This window comes from Notechis scutatus, chromosome 3 (genome assembly GCF_049901735.1).
Source record: "Notechis scutatus isolate UNSWTSFEM ecotype Mainland chromosome 3, rNotScu1.2, whole genome shotgun sequence".
Taxonomy (NCBI): Eukaryota; Metazoa; Chordata; class Lepidosauria; order Squamata; family Elapidae; genus Notechis; species Notechis scutatus.
Window position 1 is genome coordinate 35037951 of NC_142011.1, and position 15484 is coordinate 35053434.

A 15484-nucleotide genomic window follows, 5' to 3' on the forward strand; every position below is an offset into this window, starting at 1 on the left:
TAGAAGTCAATAACAATGGCAATAGGGATTGCCAGGCTGGTTTCTGGCAGTTGCTAAGCGATATAGTCACGTGATGTCTCACTTTACAACTGTATCCCTTAGTGACCAAAATTTCAGTCCCAATTGTTGTAAGGCAAGAATTTCTGTAGTGATATCTAGGGATTTATATATGTTTACAGCCCTCCAGTATTAATTTTATAAATTTTCAGCCAACATGGTTCACAAATCACTTCCACCTTAAAAGAACAAGTCCTGGCATGTTATGTATTCCATCCTAGTAAGTATGTATAAGAGTGGGTATGAGTGCATTTATTACAGGTTTCATAGATCTATTTTGTCTTCCTTTTTTGCCAGTGTTATGTTTTATTGTTTCCCATTTTCAGTAAACCAGAGAAGTTCAATTTTAAAATGTTATGTGCTTGGAAATAGAAGTTTTTGCCTCTCTCTCTATAGTACTATGATGGAACCACTTAATGGATTTATAACTCAATTATTATTATTTTTATTTGACCATCCATTTTTCTCTTTCAGATGGCAGATTGTGGGGGATTGCCCCAAGTTGTCCAGGTAAGCTCTTATTCTAGGAATTGTCACACTTAATGCATCTAAAAGATATCCATCTTATCATTTATTTTGATTTTTAATTGCAGTTTTTTTAAAATACCAAAAGTATTTGTAATATCTAACAAATTAATTATGAAATACCAAAATGAACAACAAAAGGAAAAAATAGAAAATTAGACTGGAAAATATCCTGAAAATCAACAAATATATATAAATCACCCAAATATATATCATATCCATTCAGTTATATATTAACATGCCTCAAATTGTATATAGCAATATTTGCTTATGCTTTTTGATTATTATTTTTATTTTCCAGCCTGGGAAGCTAACTGAAGCTTTCAAATACTTCGTTCAAGGAATGGGTTACAGTAAGTGATAATATATTGTCTTTGTATTAATTTCAATTTAGAGCTTACTAAGTGACTGAGATTATTTATTTCTCAATCATAGATCCTATTCTGCACTTTGGCCAATTCATACACATTATTGTATTGTAAGATAGTTGTAAGCTAGTTTTATCTACCACAGTACTTGTAAAGGATATTTCTAAAGGAGCATTAATCATCAGTCCTTGAATGACAGTTCTACCTTTTAGTGATTTGTTCTCTATTGAATAGATTTGGATCTTTCTAGTTTCGTAAAGGCTGTTTTGGAGAGACAAATATCTAACCTGTGCTTAAAAGATTACTATTATAGTTTTTCTTACCAATAACTTTAGTGGCAGAGGTAATACGTAGGCTATTCTTAAAATGTTTATCTGCACAGTAATATATGTGAGCATTTATTCCAATGTGGAAATTAATATCAGGTTCAGTGAAAGTCAAACAATTGAAACTGTATTATAAACGGCCCAAAATATTCTTTATTGTTTTACTAAGCAACTCTTAAAGTTATAAAATTCAAAATATGGAAAGCTTACGGTCAGGCAATGCTTACATTGTCTCAAGTTTGTTATAACTTCCTTAACTTTGTTTCCCATTCCCTCTCTTATCTCTGCTTCCAGTCCCTTACATGCAGCTCAGTCACCTGAACACTGAGCCAGGTATCTACAAGTATATGTCTGGTTTGGCTGAGTTCCATTTTTCTTATGCATTATGCCGCTTACAGCATGGCCTGGTGATCTTTCGCACTCTAGGCCACCTCATTGTACACTTTTTGTGCTACAATCCTTTTTAGTGGTTTAATTTGCCTTGGTTTGACTATTGCATGGTTTGCAGCTAGCTGGTGGTGCAGGAATCAAATATATGAATTCCAGCTTTCTGAAAAAGCTTCATGGGCGTATGTATAGAGGGAAGAGGGTGTGACTACCTTGCACAGAATGTTTTTGCTGATTGACTGTATCAGAGTGTTCCCTGATCATAGGCTTTCACTTCTGAAAGTGGAATGATATGTAGGAGAAACACTATTCCTAACTCTTCTTCAGCAAAATAGAGAGGTAGTTGGAGGCTATGTCTAAGAAAGCAGGTACAAGTAGAAGTAAAAGTGAACATTAAGCTCAATTGGGAGGAGGAATGAAAAGGAAGTTTATTTGCAAGCAAGTTCTGAAGATGAGAAAGGGTTTAAGCTGCTTTCTACGTACAAACGTTCCTGCATTTTACCACAGCAAGTACAGACTAATGAACTGTGAACAGAGTGATGCCTGATTTGTTTTTCAGCAGCAGCTCTCTTTTTCTTTGTGCCTCCTCTGTGATAAGACGTTTGAGGCAATTAAAAAAAAAAAATTTATTATTTCTGGCATTCACTTTCCTGTCTCCTTACAGTGCCATCTGCAAGCATGACCAGGTTGATCCGTTCCAGGACCCAATCATCTTCAAGCGTCGGTTCAGGAGAAAGCACTCAAGCACGGTTTCAAGCCAACAACCTAAGGGAGGCGAACATGGGAATACCTGAAACTACTGAAATCCATGGCAATCCTCAGACTATGGAAGTATCCTGTTAAGCAAGCATGTGAATCCAGACCATTCCTTTTCTCTCTTTTCTGCACCCATCCAACAAGTGGCATTAACAGTTTTTCCCCTCTCATTATGCCTGCTTAACTTTTCACCTGTCTCTTTGATGTTTTATTTAGTTATATTTGTACAGAAACTTCAGCTGCCTACAGATATACCGAACAATAGCTGCTGGAGGTACAGGAGCTCTGATATATTTTTTGCAGGCTCAAGATCAAAACCTGGGTCTCTCCTTTGCCTTTCTCCCTTCCCCCCAAGGAAATTGCTCATTTTCTTTTAATTTCTTCCACCTCTCCATCACACCTTCATGTTTATCTGCTTGAAATACTTGGTGCTCTTTAAAAGATGTGGTGTGGTGATGGTGGTTTTGATTTCTTAAAAATGGCAGTTTGGTTCAGCCAATTAATTCTATGTGCAGAACCTTGCTCTGTAACATGCAAGGGAAAGAAATACTTTCATGGGTGATGCAAGGGCTTGCTAATTAATGCTGTATAAATCCAAATTTAGCTTGTTCTCAGTTAAATATGAAGAAATAATGTGTCTGTCATAAGTGTGGTAAATGCGCTTCCACAGTGGGCTTGCCCCTGACATTGTGTACATCTGTATGCATCCATTAACTACTAACTTTCATTGGTGCTAGGCAAGATGAAGATGTCTTCATTTCTCCTGGCCTGTGCTATCCGATCATCTGGGGAAAATGTGTCTCTCCAGTCTTCTGGAAATTCAGATGATAATTTTTGTGGGTTTTTTTTTTCCCACTTAGAATTGCTTTCTAGTATGCTTCTGCTGAAAGACTTTAAGGCTTTTGACTGTGATCCTAACAGTGTCTTTGGAGTTCTGATTAGAGAGGACATCTTTGATTCAGAACTCCAAGAGTGGATCTATTTCTGTTCCAACTCTTGAGATCATAACCTGATGTATGAGTTATAAGAGAGTTCTATCTTTCATAACTGAGCAGGAGAAAGGAAGCTCTTTCCTGTTGGTTTATTCAGAAGCATTTCTCACTAGGACCATTAGGTTATAAGAAGAATGAGGTATTTAGCCAGCTTAATTTCCAACAAAGAGGGCATATTATTCAACTGTGTGTAAAAGATTTGCACACTATAAAATAGGCAAAGTTACAATATACAAGATATAGAAATGGAACCAGATGATATTTAGTATAATTCCCAACACCCTATACAATAAGTTCCTAAAGCTGGAAAAAAAATTCTGAAGTTGAAAAAGGATACTAAGCCAAATATCTTAATTTTCACAAGTGATCAGTAACTTTGACAATAAATTATGCACCTTTAATTTTTAAAGGGAATTAAATGTACTAGTTCAGAGATATATTTATAGTTATTGAATTAAGATAAATTATATTGAATTGAAAAACTTAATTCTAAATTCTGGTTCTGAATAGTTGAGTGAGTAAGAAGACAATGCTATAAAGTAAATGTATGTGGGGACTGAAGACTAATCTTGAATGAATATATATAAAATGGAAAATTATTCATTCTGTATTTGAAAGACTAGCTCAACATGTATTAATTATAATAATTCTGTATCTGTGAAAGACCATTTGGTTCTTTAGGTAAATTTCCCTCCGCTATTTTCATTAAACAAATATTTTACTATGGACTATTACTGAAAATTTTTCTGTTAACTTACAAGGAAAATAATATGTATTTTCCTACAAACACACACACATATAAATATATATAATTTATATTCTGATGGAAATAGATTAAAATTAAATGCACTAAGAATCAGGCAGTTTTGGAAATAAAATCTGCTTCACTGGGATTTCAGAATATAATTCTAAAAAGACTATAGAATAGAATTAACTCAGGATTTCTGAACCCATAGCTAGTTTTGTAGCCTTTCTCTCAAGCAGATGCATTACTAAAAATACAAAAGGGAAATATCTAAACTGAAATATTTGTTGTTCTTGAGTTGCATAAAACTATTGTTTCATTTAAAATACTAGTTAAAGGAATGCTTTGATGTACTTTATATTGTAAAAGTGTGCTCTGCTTATGGCCTGTAAATTACATATGTATTTATATAGGGTATCTATCTCTTTGCCTGTGCGCACGCACCCATGCGCACATACACTCATTCCATGCAATGCTATTAAATTTAATTCTTTTTGCTTCTGGTAGATATGGGAAATTTTTACCATGAGAATTAGAAAGTTCCTAAATCATATTATTTTCTTGAATTCACAATAATTTTGTGTTTTCTGATTTTAGCTGGGAGAGAAAAAAATCTATGATCTGTTAGAGTTAGACAGTGAGATTGCTGCTATTGGGAAGAGAAATGTAGCTGCATTTTTCATGGAACTATGGCAGATTATTTACTTTTTACTGTTATGTATTGTTTATAAGGCCAAAATCTTCAGGAAATGTCAGATTCAATTCTGTTTCAGGTAGAAGGGGAGACTGGAAGATTTTGCTGGGGGGGTGGATTCAAACCAGTTAAATAAAATATAATCAATTTTAATTGTTAAGGTGTCTCTGTGTCCTTTCTTCCTCCCTTTTGACTTGTCTTTTAAAGAGCACACTAATATATAATTGAATAATATTGATATACAATCAGTTGAATTCCAAAATGATTAAATTAGTTTCCTGAGGTTAAAAATAGCACAAAAATTTAGCAGCTTCCCTCCTTTTTCTGATGAGCCAATTGCCAATCAAATAGAAATGTTGGATAGGAAGCAAAAAGAGGGAAAGCAAGAGGGCTGTCTGGGAGCTCAGCCACCACAGGTCTTATGAAAAAAGAGGCTGAATAGAGCCAAATCCTGGAAGTCAAATAAAGAAGCAAATCTTAAAAAATGTAATGAGGGAAGGCAAAAGGAAAGGAGGCAGCAAATTAAAAAACTGAGAGGACAGAGGCATTTATTCCTTCTCTTCAGAAAAATATGTTTCTCCCCTCAGATGGAACTCAGATTTAGAAGCTGAAAAGACTGAAGAAGGCTAGCCAAAAACAAACTAGAAATGTATATTTTTCTTTCCTCTTAAGAAATAAACATTCTTTAAAAAATAAAAAAAGAACAATAGCACATTTTAAATTAAAAAAACCAAATTTTAATAAAACTTTCAACAGAAATAATATATGCAATAACAGGATCTAAGAAATCAGAGACAATTTTCTGGTATCTTTTTTTACCATGTATGAATCAACTTCTAATTTTGTATTAATATCTAGTGTGCACATATTTTCCTGATTCCCCCCCAGCCTACTCTCGCATTACCTTTCATTGTGCAATATGCAAATTAAAATCCAAGATTGTTCCAAACATGACTTGTGAGTTCTCCTTTGCATTAATTCTAGCTATGATTAATTATGCTGTCAGACAGCTCCTTAGTGGAATTTTCGTTTAATGGGGTGGGGGGTGGGGGTTCTGGTGTTGGAGGTTTGAAGCACTCTAACTGTCCATGGTTCAAAGTGCTTCATTTGGAATCCTGTATGCTTTAAAAAGTGTGTTTGTAGCCTGTGTGTTCAAAGAATTTGGTTTGGTATGATTTGGTTAAAATTATGAAGCCAAATTCTTTTTGGGAACAGCATTGCAGAGAAAACAACTTATCTGAAAAAATTGGGCAAGAGACTATTACTCTCACAAACTTAATTGGCTCCACCTTTCCTTCCAATCATTGTTGCTCTGGTTTGTCAGAAGCTTGGATGTGGTTAGTGTTTGTGCACACAGAAATGTACAGGGTTAGGGTTCAGCTAGAGGTAATGATAATTTAGGGTACTGAGACTGATAAGACTTCATAAGTGACCAGCAAGGACTAAATAACACCAAAGCCTCTAATGGCATATTAACATTACTCTGCCAGTTTTAAGCTGGCATGATGGTGACAGATATTTAAACTTGAGTATGCTTCATTTGCAGTAAGTTCAAGTCCACTTTAAGAATAAATTAAGTGTGAATTGCCTTCAAGGGAACTTCCATTTTTCTCCTGTGTAAGAATTTGTTATTCACTAACATGCACTAATCCCCACACTTTGGAATCTGAAGACACTTTTGAAATTATTGTGAGTAAACAGTGAATTTGCCAAATAGTTGCCATTGGAGAAGAGCTACAAACCATCCATTTACCACAGATTTTACCCCTGTAAAACTGATTATCCCTTCCACCTTTTATGTTCTGAGGGGAAGATTTGCAAAACAGCACCGACCAAGAAGTTGTTTTCATAGGTGGGTGGCTATGTAATCCTAACAGCCTTCTTAGAAATAGATTGTTTTGGAGATTTACTTTGCAATGCTCACGTTATCATTTTAATTCCTTAAAATAATTTTAAAACAATCTGACTGTAGCATAGAGTGCACTTTCTACCATTGTGCACTGTTTTGAGAATGCTGCACACTAATAGCAATGTCTTAGGGATATAATTTATCACACAGTGGTTTTCTGTGGAGAAAAATGAAACAGCCATCAACCACTTTCCATTACGTCAAAGGAAATTAAACTGTTTGGAGTTCTTAGAATTTAACACTTCTTAATAACATGCACTCAAAGCTATAAAAAGCTATACTAATGTGCCGTGTATCATGCTTGGGTTTACTTGGCATGAAGAAGGATCAAGATAACAATTGTTGTGATATTAATTTGGCCCTGTATACTGCATGACAACGGTTGCCTGAAAGACTGCAGCAAAAGATCCAAACCAATAGAAAAATAGCTTGCAGGCAACTCAATGACATTTGTATTCTGAGAGATTTCCACTGAAGAAAAAGGCTGGGGTTTCTCTGGAGCACCATATGAATTGTGTTCTGGTTAGAACTGGTGGTTGTCATCGATTTCCAGAGCTGCTACATTGAAAGAATTCCCTGCATCACCTATTGGAAGACCTGGCTATGGTATAATGACAGGTGAGTACAACCATTTTGAGTTAAACAAAAATATGAGATATTGTACTCTAACTACAATACTTTTTAAATGGAGAAAGTTAAAAACAACTGCATTATCATACAAAAACTCACGGACTGGTATAGCTTTTTATTGTGTAGTAAAATGTAAAGATGATTGCTAGGAGTAGTGCAATGGAAGCCAGAGAAGTAGGATGAAGAAGAAGAGCATAAAACCTCATGCTTTTGTTCCACTGTGTGATAAATTTGTTCCGGAAAGAGCCATCAACTTTTAACAAACTCCAATAGAAAAAGATGCTTTCAGCACTGGAGATGTTTCTGAACTTATTCATAGGATTATGCTAGTAGCAGATAAATGAAAAAAATTTTTTTACTACCATAACATGAACATTTCAGTATCAGTTATTAAATTCATGCCTTCCACGTTACAGGGCAAGAAGCTTTTTTAAAAAGGCAAATTCTTAGGGAAAAAAGCCTTTGAGATGGAAGCCATCTTAATTATGCCCTAAATTCAGGACAACTTTTTAATTACATTACTGATGTAAGACAGATAACTGTATTCCTGAACAATATTCATCCATCCATGCTGGAGAATTAAATCTTACCATCTTACTCTCTCTCCCGCTGCTGTCAGAGGTTATTGTTTCTTGTTTGCGGTATGATTTAATACTGTCAACTCTAATAAAACATCTACCTTAGAAGAAACTAGAAAATGGCAGCTGATTAATTGTAGTGGCATTTGGTTTCTCCTGCATTTTCCTAACAGTTTTCAAGAACAATAATGTGAATTTTTTTTGTTTCTTTTCTGCCTTTTGTTGATAGGCATCTCTGAGTGGTATTCTGGAAGATTGCTGTTAGCAACGAATTGTGATGGGAAGCTTGCCCAGTAAGAGGAAACAGATTGCTAACCAGACAAGCCCACAACTGAACACAAGGCACAGCCAGAGCTATAGCGTAAACCTGCCAGGTAGGGATCATGCTGTGCTACCATCTGAGTCTTAAAACAACAATCCATACAAATACCCACAGATTTTGTGCCTATACCAGACTACATTCATAGTCTCCCAGTTTCTAGTCTACTGACTTAAGCAGTACACCAGCATGGCTGTCTACAACAGCAAAGGAGAGATTTAATCTTTATCTCCTTAGTCAATGCTTCATCATATTGATTTTGCGGGACAGAGAAAAAAGAAAAGACCATGCAGAAAAATAGAGGGAAATATTTATAGGCTTCTGGACACCTAATTTTTATATGCAATGATTTATTTTCATATATAACAAGTCATGTGATTTATTATCAGAAAGATTACAGTCACATGATATGCATACAAATATACATACATATTGTTTGTGAAATTTTATGTCGTGTACTATGATCTGGTTCTGTGTGCACTTGGAAATGGAAGTCTTTAGCACTTCCATGGTAGTTATCTAGCAGCTTTTATTAATTTTGGTTGAGAAATTCTAAATCCTTGATTGAACATGAAACTCATTAACATAGCAACTATAACGATTTAGTCTGCCCCACAATGTGGCAGTGAGGAACAATGTGGAACAGATTATCCCACTACCAGATGGATTTGCAGTTGGCCAATTTGGATTCTTTGATGGGTCTATATGCACATGGAAGAAGGTATCTCAGGTTTCTGTCCTGACCTAAGGACTCTTCAACATCTTTATAAAAGAGGAAATATGAGGGATGTTCTTAAATTTGCAGATGACACAAAACTGTCGGGGGAGGAAATTGCTAACAATCCAGAAAACAAGTTCAAGAGTCAAATGGAGTACAACCAAATGTGAGAAATGGAAGATTGTACACTTACCTAGGAAAAAGAGACTGGTTTAGCAGGAAAAAAAATGGCAGTGGTAGTGACTTTTAAAAACAAAAGAGGCAGTTCTAGTATCATTGTTAGAGAATTAAATGATAAAATAAGTAGCAAAAATATTAATTACTGTAGTTATAGCCATTAGGATGAGTATTCATAATCAGTTGCGGTAAAATAGATGCAAAAAACAGGTGACTAGTTTTAAAAGATTTTAACTAACAGGTAAGCAGCTGAAAATGAAAAGTTGAAGTAGACAAGATGAAGTGAAGACAAGGGAATTCCATCCGTAGCGCCTGACTATAGAGAGTGCTGTCTGGCATTCTCACTTGAGGGCTTCAGCCTGGGGGGGCGGGCACTAAGGGAAATATCTTAATCCGAGTATGTTTGTATCAAATCCTGGATTCGAATTATGTAGTGCTATAATGAAATGTTCTGTGTTGACCACAAATGAACGGGAAACAATTTGGTGTTGTAATAAAATGGTTCAATTTTGTTGGGAACGATCTTCTATCAACATCAGTTTCTACATTCTAGTCTAGAGGAAGCTGTGAGATAATCTTAAAATGAGACATTATAGTATGTCAAGCATTTTGCAAGAATATTTCAAATATTGAGAGATTAAAATCACAGATTAATCTGGTTGGTGTTTATTTTTTCTTTTAATCTGCAGTTGCCAATTTCCCCATGATTGTTGCAGTCAGTGATTTTCCTTCTAGAGACACAGAACCAGTACTAAGGATGGGGGAACAGCTGAGTTTGCTATCTGAGTGAGTATTAACAGACAAGGGACAAAACACCTGAGGTATGCATCAAGCAGAGCAGTTAATATTATGGTAGTCATCAAGAGGGATATATCCTGGAGAGATTAGGGAGATCCCCACTGTGGGGAAATCCAATTTTGAAAACATCCATGGTCAAACCTTAGTTTTTCATATCTACTTAGTATTAGCTGTCCAAATTAGTTTATTAGTTGCTGGTTCTCCATTTTTCCTCTTTACATGTTACAATATTGCATTTATGTTTAATGTTACTGTTATTTAAAATTTAAAATAGCATACACAAAATATGTAAATTAATAAAAAAATAAACTAGTAGTACTTATGGAGCTGCTGGCCTAAATTATTTGAGGTCTCCTCTGAGTAGTTAGAAGGGCTAATTCAGCCTTTCTCAACTTGATCTTCATTTTCATTAATATAATTCCCAAAATTTCCAGTTGCCATGTAGCTGGTCAGCCTGGGGATTGTAAACCTAACACACCTAGAAGGTTAAATTACCCTCCCTCCTTCATGCTTAGTCTAGATTCTTTGGGTGCCAATCTAGTCTCAAGAAAGGGATAATTGTGGAACATTTTTCTGTTGGCAAAGCTTGCTCCTTGACCAGAATTTTAGAAGGAAAAAAATGGAACTTTTTCAAGAAGTACAGCAGAGTTTTCCTTGAGATCATGGCTTTAAGTTACATTTCTTCTCCCACAGAGACAGTGAATGGTGTCAAGTCAAGTCAGTAGCAACTGGCAAAGAATGCTGTGTACCCAGCAACAACATAGCTAAAATTTCACATAGGTAAGCATTGTGGTTTTTCTCTATCTGAAGTAACATCACAGAATATTGAGGGGGGGTGTTTCTGTGTTCCAAGAGATCCTCAACCCTCAAGGAAAGTAATTTCCCCCTTAACTTACACGTATTTTACATAGGTAACTGACCCCTGCAGTATTTTTGACTTCAGGTGGCTCTATGATGGCATTGATCGAGCCAAAGCCGAGCAGTTGTTGCTGTTGCCTGCAAACCAGGAAGGTTCTTTCATCATAAGAAAGAGACAAGCGAAGAAAGGTATGGATTCTAGACAATGTCCCAAGGAATTTCCCAGTTCTATTCGTGTGAGGAAATATAAGGTACATCAAGTGTGTGAGCTTTGCATGGTCTACCATGGATTTGAATTTAATAGTTAAGGTTTCTTCTTCAACTAAGACAATGCAAGTTTTAAGGATACTGGCACAACTCTAAACATCAGAGAAAAAATCTCATTGCTTTCAAGAGTATTTAATGAAACATATACATTTAATTAATCTCTGTTAGCAGTAGGATTGGGTGGACTTGTTTTCTGTCTAAATGTTACAGATTGTTTTATTCTGATAAAACAGGTTGCTACTCTTTATCAATCAGATGTACAAATCATGAATCCTGGAATTGTATAAAACACTACCGCATTAACTGTTTGGAAAACAGCTGGCTTTATATCTCCCCCAGCCTCACCTTCCCAAGCTTGCATGAACTGGTGGACTATTATTCTGGTAATTATTTTTTAATTAATTATAAAGAAAATTATATATTCTTTTCAGTTTCTGGTTTTGGCACTCTCTCTCTGTATATGTGCATGTTAGAAAAAAAGAGACAGAATTGCTTTAGAGCATGTTAGGCCACTAGGCAAATTTTTAAAAAACTTTTGGAGGTAAGGTGGAAATGGCCAAAGATCTGTGTTACAAAGATTCCACATTCCTGGCTTTTTCTCAGTGAAAAATAACTTTTGTACACCATACTCTTGATTCTGAGTACAATTTTCTAGAATTCTAATTGCCGTTTATTTTATTATAATTTAAAATATGGAGTCTGGATAAAAAATAGTGACCATTTGGGAAAATCGGTATATTTATACCAACTTTTTAGAAACCTGTCAAAGGAGGGAATTTGGAAGTTCACGGTTATTTTTCAGCTCTTCATCTGATCTCTTTAATGATTTGACCTTTGCGTAGTGGATTATTCAGTTCTACCATTTGTTATTTGTGTCCAGCCTGAGGCTCAGAATTATGGGCCATTTCTTGGCTATATTGTTAGTTGGTTAACTTTATTGGCTGTTGTATGTATTTCTTTTTGGAATGTTTTTGATTGTTTTATGGTTTTAGAATTTTAAGCCACCCAGTCATTTGGCTGAGATAGCTATAGAAATTTAATAAACAAGGTTTTGTAAGAATGTGGTGAAAAGTCTAGGTCTGTTATGTGATCATGCTGTAACAATTATTTTTAAAGTTGGATATTTTCACCAAGAAAATAAAATGCATTTTTACCAAAAAGCTGAAAAAGCAACATGACTCTTGCAGCTGATTTTTTTTTACTGAAATACAGTAGGTTGAGAAAACCCTATATATGAAAATCTATGTTTATTCTCTTTAATAGAAAGTAGTGATGGCTTATGTTGCTGTTTGAAGACACCATGTTTCATCCAAGGAGCTAGTTCCAGCTTGTTTCATAATCTTCCCAAACCTGTGGAAGTAAAAAAATCTCTCAATTGGCAACAGATTAAGAGGTTATTTTATATTTTATATTCAACCTATACTCGACCTTTATGAAGAACTCAATATGGCTGGCTGGACTGTTCAAATTTTGGTAACAAATTTATGTTTTGCAAAATCATGTTTGCACAATTTAGTCTCCCCAGCCCATGGAAGAAAACGTATCTTAAGTTTTATTAAAAACTGACAGGTGTTACATAGGCAAATAATCTGAAACTCAAAATTGCTAGTTCTGGACTAGTTAGTGTCCAATGGTCTTCAAGTGTGCATTGCAATAATCCAGACAAGTACCAAGACATGAGTACAGGCAGCCCTTGGGAAATGAGATCATTTATCAAAGTTAAGACCATTCAGTGGCAGTGCCACTAATTATTCACCCTTATGACAGACCATGGGAATACTGTGGTGGCCCCCTTCCTGCCCCCAGCAGGACCTGGAGTGCTCAGGACTGCTTCCCATGCTTCCTGGAAGCAGCTGTCATTTTCAGATCCCAATTCCTTAATGACCTTGATTTACCTCAGCAGCTGCAAGGGCATCATTTTATGTTGTAGCACTCCTTCAGTTATTCCCAGGACTTGTGGAACTGGCAAATTGAGAAACTATGATTGACTCAATCTCTCAAGGAGTTTCTGCAGCTGAAGGTGACTTTGAGGTCTCCTGAGTTCCAATTCAACCATTTAACCAGTACTCTACACCAGGGCTCCCCAACCCACCCCGGTCTGTAGATCAGCACTGGTCTGCAGCATGTCAGCAACCGGTCTGCGCAAACAAGTGAAACCCCATCCGCAGGATGCAGGCAGCACATGAAACGATGCCCCCTCCGGTCCATGGAAAACCTCTCTCAGCAGAACCGGTCCCTGGTGCCCAAAAAGGTTGGGGGCCACCACTCTACACTGCTTCTATTATCATTTTAAAAACAATCCATGAGACTAGTTGTTTCTTTGAAACTCCAGAATCCTTAGCTGTAACAAACATAAACCACTGCAGCAAGGAAGTATTGCATTTGTTGCTACAAGGAAAAAAATCCATGCCATTAGCAAAAGCAAACTTTCCGGTGTACTGAAGCCAAATATGCTGATAGTTGTTATAGCCTGCATTACTAGAAACAAAACAAAATAAAATAAAATAAAAAAACCAAAGTCATTTTTTTAACAAGCTGCTCAGAAATGTTTTCTTCTGTCTAGCTCGGACTTGTTGTCAGAAGAACGGCTAACCGAAGACTCACCCATCAGTCTTGGCATGCGCGAAGCAGTTACTACTTACCTGTTTATGACCGATGACCTGTCATTACAGGGCACACCAAACAGAAAAGGAAGGCAAACCAAAGATACATAAAGCAAATATTGGAAGTATTTCTGGAATATCAAGCTTGAACACAAGATCTGTTGAATTTGTGGTATTTTTATCAAGTTGATTCAAAGTGGTTATCCATAAATCAGTGTTATCATAGTTATACTTTTCATCTTTTTCTGTGTGTGTGTGTGTGTAAGTTTATTTATGTATTTTCCCTACATGTATTTTGCACTTGGTCATTCATAATTGATTAGTAATGGAAAAACTGAAGTATTCACAATAAACCAAATAATTGTTTCACCAGGCTGTAATGGAGCATTGGAACATTCGTGTCAACAGTTCAAGAAACAAAGGAAAGCAAGGAAAGAGGTTTTCTCTGGTCTGAGAGGAAGAATGATAGGAATGGAGCCACCAAAAGTAGAATGGAAATGCAAGTGGTTCTATATATAGTATCCACAAATGGCATATAAAAGGCACACAAAAACCTATGGCAGCTTCTGGCCGTACTCATAAGCTGCATGGTTTGCTTAATAAAGCCATAATACATTGGTTTCATGTTAAAATTAAACAAAGCACACAAGTTCACCACCTTGAATTATTTGTAAAAATAATAAAGGAGGAATACAAATAAAAAATAAAAAATAAATTATAGTGGAGTCATTGAGATGTCTGAGCTTGGTTGTTTGCTTGCAAATGTTTCATAATCTGATTAGCATTGACCTTAGTTGGGTAATGAAATGTTTACAAGCAAGCAACCAAGTTCAGAGAGCACCAAGAAATCCGTATTTCAATCTTGAGTTACATATATTCTCTTATATTGTAACTACATTATAGCCTGAACAATCAGGAAACCAGTCCAAGACCCACAAAAATAGAGTACCGTATTTGCCGGCGTATAAGACGACTGGGCGTATAAGACGACCCCCCAACATTTCCACTCAAAATATAGAGTTTGTTATATACTCGCCGTATAAGACTACCCCCTCTTCCACACACCTTCCACTTTTGCACTTTTTTTTTTTTTGACGCACTTTTCTGCTTTGGACAATTTTGAAATGAGCTAATCCAATTTTGAACCAAGAATATGCAAATAGCTATGGAGTTTAGAAATGAGTTTTAAAAATATTTTTCATTGCTTACCATTAAGCGTAAAATATGTTGTAAATAAAATGAGAACACAGGAAACGTTCTCTTCTCAATACAGCTGATCTCTCTCTCTCTCTCTCTCTCTCTCTCTCTCACACACACACACACCAAAAACCCGGACACTGAAAAGGCTGCCAAGGAACAGTATATTCAATGCCTTCTCTTTAATCAAGAAACAAGGAATTCCTTAGAATCTTTTTTTTTTTCCCCAAGTGGCCCTCTTAAAAAAAAAAAAATGGAGGTAACACTTTCATTCAAAAAGTCTTCCAGTATCTGGAGTCGCTCAGACATATTGAAGTGAGGCAGGAGAGTAAGTGAAATTTGAAATGATCCAGCTACCGTTTTCTTCCCCTCCCGCCCGAAGGCCATTATCTCCACATCAAAACGAACGAGGGGAGGCAAAGAAGCCAAACACGCTAAAAAGGATTTCTTTATTTTCCTACACAAGGTCACACCTACTTTTCCGCATTCAAAGGACAACCTCTCCTCACCACCACCACACACACACACACACCCCAATACCCGCAAACAATGTTCTGGGCATTAATCACCATTGCTACAT

At 36.0% G+C, this 15484-nt stretch overlaps 2 protein-coding genes across 2 annotated transcripts in view; both read left to right on the forward strand.

Moving 5' to 3' along the window:
* NDRG3 (NDRG family member 3) overlaps positions 1-4417 on the forward strand; it is a 37379-nt gene extending 32962 nt beyond the window's left edge. Inside the window, exons 14-17 of the mRNA XM_026685228.2 lie at positions 532-567; positions 884-935; positions 1571-1609; positions 2328-4417. Coding sequence (XP_026541013.1) covers positions 532-567; positions 884-935; positions 1571-1609; positions 2328-2506 — 306 coding nt within the window. The 3' untranslated portion in view covers positions 2507-4417. The remainder of the gene's footprint in view (positions 1-531; positions 568-883; positions 936-1570; positions 1610-2327) is intronic.
* Positions 4418-7014: 2597 nt separating this feature from the next.
* On the forward strand, positions 7015-14657 carry SLA2 (Src like adaptor 2). The gene is made up of 8 exons (XM_026685229.2): positions 7015-7377; positions 8197-8341; positions 9871-9967; positions 10673-10759; positions 10923-11026; positions 11338-11487; positions 12368-12497; positions 13668-14657. Exons 2-8 carry the CDS (start codon positions 8245-8247, stop codon positions 13816-13818), a joined length of 816 nt encoding a protein of 271 aa, XP_026541014.1. The 5' UTR covers positions 7015-7377; positions 8197-8244; the 3' UTR covers positions 13819-14657.
* Positions 14658-15484: the final 827 nt, after the last annotated feature.

Bases quoted from the DNA above. Each gene is read 5' to 3' on its own strand.
- SLA2 (XM_026685229.2), top strand. From the start codon at position 8,245: ATGGGAAGCTTGCCCAGTAAGAGGAAACAGATTGCTAACCAGACAAGC. The intron at 8,342-9,870 runs GTAGGGATCATG...TTTAATCTGCAG, and splicing joins CTATAGCGTAAACCTGCCAG to TTGCCAATTTCCCCATGATT. The intron at 10,760-10,922 runs GTAAGCATTGTG...TTTTGACTTCAG, and splicing joins ATAGCTAAAATTTCACATAG to GTGGCTCTATGATGGCATTG.